General features: G+C 40.1%; 1 protein-coding gene across 1 annotated transcript in view; it reads right to left on the bottom strand.

The window, feature by feature from the left end:
- Positions 1-202: 202 nt before the first annotated feature.
- The window catches only part of RAB7A (RAB7A, member RAS oncogene family), an 80934-nt gene continuing 75136 nt past the window's right edge, over positions 203-6000 (bottom strand). The window contains exon 6 of the mRNA XM_011385878.2: positions 203-1632. Within this exon, the coding sequence (XP_011384180.1) occupies positions 1537-1632 (96 nt within the window). The 3' untranslated portion in view covers positions 203-1536. The remainder of the gene's footprint in view (positions 1633-6000) is intronic.

Genomic DNA, 6000 nt, shown 5'->3' with positions numbered 1-6000 from the left:
CTGTGACTAAGATAAAAAATAGAAACAAAGTAAGGACAGGTACTGCAGGACTGGACATGGGAAGGCCTTTCTGCCTCAAAGCACCAAACATGCGCAGTTATGGAGGGCTATTTTGCTTGATAAAGCATTGGTTATGATTAGCTAACATGGTGTCTACTGAGCCAAAGGTCTGGAAGAACAAAAAAAGACAGGGCAAAGGCAATGATCTTTGCTCTTGTTACATTTTATTGGCATCAGGTTCATCTCTTTACAGAAAGAACTTGGCCCACACCCTAGAATGTAGACCTTTGGGCAAGGGGGAAGTGCTCCATTAAACAAGCTAGAATGCAGGGGCAGACCCTAGGAAGGGGGAAGAACTGCCAGGATTCCACACCAAAGAAACAGGTTAATCAATAATGGGCAATACTGGGGAGGTGGGGAAAAGGAGAAAAAGGTTTGCTAACCTAAGGGATACCACAACCCTGAAAAGAGCGCCTTCTAGAACAAAGGTAAATCACTAGGACAGATTTGTTAGGATTTTCCTTTTCCTCTTATAAGTAGGATGCTGATCTAATAGGGGAGTTTCAAAGGGTGGAGCAAGAAAAAAAGGAAAAACAAGAATTTTAACAACAGCCATTTATCTACTGCATTCACCACTGTATTATGCAAATCAACCTTTTGGAAAATTTAGATACAGAAGGGAACTAGACAGTTTTCCCCCTGGAGAGATGAAAAGCTTTTTGGCTCTTAAGTCTTTGATAAAAGGTGTACATAATTCTTGTGTTTACTGTACAGAATACTGCCTCTAGCTGGATTTCTGAATTGAGTTGCTAACATTCTGCAATCCAGACAGTGTTCAACCCTCCATCTTACATGCCTGCATTACAGGACTTAAACACATAATCCAAGAATTTCTTACACTAATTTATACATTTTTAATTGGTTGCATATATTAACATGTACTATAAGATTCTTTTCTAAGAAGCATTACATAATAAATGGATACTGTAAAAAGATCTGATTAGTTAAAAGTAACAAGCATTAACAGATACATACAAAACTCAGCCTGAACAGACTGGGTGTGAGCCTGTAATGAAGCATGGGGCACCAGCCTTCCCAAGTGGTAGCCTTCACAAGACGGGAATGGGGATGGGGTAAAAAGACCACAAGACCATTAAAAAAAATTAAGATAACCAATCCGACATAGATTAACTGTAAACAGTTCTCCCTCTCTGGTGGACAAAAAGAATTAGCTTCCGATGCCAACACCAGAACGATTTCTACAGCTGGCCTGTCATGCTGCTATACGAGGGCTGATGTGATAGGTGGGCAGACCCTGATAGAGCTCACAGGCCTGTGACTGGAGTCTGTCTGCTTGTATCAGATTTGTATGTGTGTTGTATGGAGGGGTGAGTGTGTCTGGTGGGGTTTCTTTTGGCAACTGCGTCTGAGAAATCACTTTATGCTTTGTTTAGAAGAGGAGAAGGGATTTATGTTGGAAGGCCTAAGTGTGTTCTTGGTTTGTGAAGGACTCTGTGCTCTGCTCTCATTGCCCATTCAGCAACTGCAGCTTTCTGCCGAGGCCTTGGCCCGGTCATTCTTGTCCAGTTTGATGGGTTCAGGAAATTCATTGTACAGCTCCACCTCTGTTTCCTGGGCAGGGAGAGAGAAAAAGGTTTGTTATTCAGGGCACGAGGGAATTCCTATGCTCAGGTCTGACCCTTAGTGACACACTTTCACCCGGGCATAGTGGGTAGGGAGTGGGGACAGACCCTGTAGTAAACAGATGGCTCTGGCAGAAGGCCCTCAACCCTCAAAGGCTGAGCAAGAGGAAGACAGGTTTTGTGATAATTCCAGGACAATGTGAAGAGAGAAATTCAGCAGGAACAGCAGCATTTGACAGTGAGTAGTCAGAACAGAAGCTGACTCATTCTCTACATCAGATCACAAGCTGGTGGCTTGGGGACCACAGATAGCTCATGGATGCTTTTAGAATAGTCCATATAGTCAGTCACCAACACTTACAAAGAAGTCAGACTTTACATGGCCTGGATTCTTGGCAACTCTTAGTTAGCCTTTCCACAAGGCAAACAGTGAGCTGAAGCTGAGTGCTAGCAGGTTCTCAGTCCCAAAACAGCCCTCCAGTTCCCTCTTCGTCCCTCTTTTCTGGACTTGGGGTCTATTTTCTTTTTATTTCAAAAGTTTAGAAGAGTTTTCTCTCCAAATGGTGCATGCTTAGAAACCAGCTGTGGATGAATTTTATCACTATCTGTGGTGAGAGATCACAGGAGATGGACTGTGTTCAGTTTAGTGGGACTTTTGCTGAATTAACATTTTTCCAGCAAGGAACAGATTTCTACCTCCTGGTGTAGGGAAACAATTTGTCACTTAAACATTGAGTACCTATACACCAGGAACTGTTCTATGATTTGGAGATAAAGCAGGGAATGTTTCTATTCATTGAAAGTTCTCTTGGAACTTTAAAAATTATTCCATTCCCAACAGCTATAAAAGTAAAAACCTCTAGGAATACATATTTAAAAAACATTAGCTTCCCATTCTCATCTGACATTGGTAACACTTACCTACTTCCTGTCTTAATAGATTTGCCTATTTTGAGCATATCTTATGATGAACATTTGGGTTGTTTCTACTTTTGGTTATTATGAATAATGCTGTTATGAACATTCGTGTACAAGTTTTTGTGTAATTTTTCTTAGGTATATACTTAGGAGTGGAACTGTTGGGTCATGGTAACCCTTATGTTTAACTTTTTGAGGAACTGCCTGTTTTCCAAAGTGGCTGCACCATTTTGCACCATTCCAGCACTCAGGAATACATTTAATATGAAAGGCAAAGGATCTGAAAGATTATGACATCTTACTGAAGGATGTAACACAAGACCTATAATAATAGTTGTTATTAATAGGGACTAAATGTTTGTCCCTCCAAAATTCATATGTTGAAGTTCCAAATAGATTAAGAACATAATTAAGGTTAGAATGAGGTCATAAACGTGGGGCACTGACCTGACAGGATTTAGTGTGTCCTTATAATAAGATATACTGGGAGAGCTAGCTGTGTTCTCTCTGCCTCTCCTCCCTTCCCCCTACCCTCTGCCCGTTTGCACAGAGGAAAGGCCACGTAAAGACACAGGGAGAAGGCTGCAGTCTGCAAGTGAGGAAGAGAAACAATTTGGGGCACCATGATTATGGACTTCTAGCTAGCAGAACAGAGAGAAAATAAAATTCTGTTGTTTAAATCACCTAGTCTGTAGTATTTTGTTATGGCACCCACAAGATACTAATACAATAGCTATTCCAATCAGAATCTCAAAAAGATTTTATTTAGGGGGAGGGTAAGGAAGGAAAAAGGTAGAACTAACATAAAATTCTTAGTCTTGGTCTAAATGGAAACCCCACCAAAATACCCAATAAAAAAATATAAACAGGACTAGCGAAGGGAGACTTGCCTTATCAGGTTAGATCAGACTGGGGAGATCAGAAATAGATCCCCAATATACATGAACATCTAATATAACAAAGGTAATGTTTCAGCCTGCTAGGAGAAATGGTTTATTTAACAACTAGCTACTAATATTTGAAACTGGCTATTCACTCTGAAAGAAAAAGATGAGTTTCTATTTCCTGCCATAAGCGAAAATAAATTCCAGTAAAAGCAAAAATAATATGGGACTAAATCAAACTAAAAAGCTTCTGTGCAGCAAAAGAAACCATCAACAAGGCAAAGAGGGAACTGTCCAAATGGGAGAATATATTGGCAAATGCCTGTGGTAACACGGCTTAATATCCAAAATATATAAAGAACTCATAGAACTCAACAACAGAAAAACAATCCAATTAAAAAATGGGTAGAGGATCTGAACAGACATTTGTCCCAAGAAGACATACAAATGGCCAACAGACATATGAAAAGATAATCCACCTCACTAGCTATTAGGGAAATGAAATCAAAACTACAATAAGATACCATCTCACACCTGTCAGAATGTCTATCATCAACAGGGCAAGTAATAAGTGTTGGAGAGGTTGCGGAGAAAAAGGAATCCTCATACATGGCTGGTGGGAATATAAATTGGTACAACCACTATGGAAAAAGGCATGGAGATTCTTCAAAAAACTAAGAATTGAATTACCATATTATCCAGCAATCTCTCTTCTGAGTATTTACCCAAACAACCTTAAAACATTCATTCACAAAGATATATGCACCCCGATGTTCATAGCAACGTTATTCACGGTGGCCAGGACATGGAAACAACCTAAGTATCCACTGATAAATGACTGGATAAAGAAGCCGTGGTACATATATACCATGGAATATTACTCAGCCATAAGAAAAGATGAAATACCGCCATTTGCAACAACATTGATGGATCCTGAGATAATCATGCAAAGTAAAATACGTCAGATACAAAAACTGAAAACCATGACTTCTCTCATATGTAGGATATGAAACTGAAAGCAACAAACATGATAAACAGACTGACTCATGGACACGGACTGTGGATTAGTGGTTACCAGAGGAGAAGGGGGAGGCAGATAAGGATAAAAGGGGTCAAATATAAGGTGATGGAAGGAAATCTAAACTTGGAAGGTGAACGCACAATGCAATATATATACAACATATTGTTGAACTGCATGCTTGAAACATTTGATTTTATTAATCGATGTCACCCCAGTAATTTTTAATAAGAAAAAAGAAAAAAAAATTCCAGCTGAAATAGACAACACATAATCTAAACACAAGATACCCATAAATTTATCCAACCAAAAATACTTTTTTTCTATGGCCAAAAGAGGGCGGGGAAGTGGCGGAGAGAGGAGGCGGGGGGGAGACAGACAGACAGACAGACAGACACAGACACAGACACACACAGAGTTGGAAAAATCACCTGCAATACAGGTGAAGCTGATTTCACTTTATAAAGAGCTCATGAGAAAGGACAGGTGCCCTGGCAAGTACTATATACTGGTTATCTGCAGCAGAGATGAGCCAAAGATTGGCAGAGTATCAGCAGAGTTACAGATGATGCCCACCACTTGCTGACAGGGAGGTTAAGAAAAAAGAAAACTTGCATTGCTAGTGGGAACTGAAATATTACTGCCCTTGGGGAAAGTGATGTGGTACTATCTCTTAAAAATACACATACCTTTCAATCTAACAATCTTACTCCTGGGAGGCTAAGCTTGTAGAAATAAAAGTATTATAATAAGCTTTAGAGACAGCAATATTTAGAGAGAGAAACGGTCAACAGGAAACTGGTGGAAAACAACTCCCCATACACAGATTTGCATGCAATTACATGAACATTAGGAAAAACACATTAGGTTATTAATCTAAGTGTGAGAGTGGGTTAAAGGCAGGGGAAAAGAGGAAGACAAAAAGGCCTTAAGTCTGTATCTTGGTCAGTTCCTTCCCACTGCATCAGTGATTCTCAGCGGGAACTCTCCTGGCATTTTGGGTGGACCAATTCTTCATTAGGTAGGGCTGTCCCCTTTCATTATGGAACACTTGTGCAGTCCCCAGTCCTTTCAACAACCCATTCCAAATATCTTCCTTTCCACAAGTCCAGATGAGATGTCCTGTTCTGCTGAGAACCATTACCTTCTATACACTGTTTCCTGGAGCTAACAGAACCCACCTGGCCCTTTATAATCACCATGAGCTCCCCCAAGTGTACTCTACATCCCCGATGATATGTACTTCACCTCTGACACAACCCCCATGCCCCTGCCCTTCATGTCTGACTACCACAGACAACTGACAATGCCTCATGACTTGCCTTAACTCACTGGTCCTAATAAAACTGCTCAATCAAAAAAGCCTTCAACTCCCACATGTCAACAAGTACCTTTTTTCTATGAACAAAGGTAAACAACACAAGAAAGAAAATACAGGAAAATTTTATTCAAGGAATATAATTCCTAGAGCTTCTGGTTAACCTTTCTGGTGATCATACATAACCATTTATAAGCCTGACAAAAGTCAGTCTCGTTT

The sequence above is a fragment of the Pteropus vampyrus genome, unplaced genomic scaffold (assembly GCF_000151845.1).
Source record: "Pteropus vampyrus isolate Shadow unplaced genomic scaffold, Pvam_2.0 Scaffold818, whole genome shotgun sequence".
In the NCBI taxonomy this organism is placed as follows: Eukaryota; Metazoa; Chordata; class Mammalia; order Chiroptera; family Pteropodidae; genus Pteropus; species Pteropus vampyrus.
Note: the sequence above shows the minus strand (reverse complement) of the source record. Positions and strands in the feature narration are given on the sequence as shown.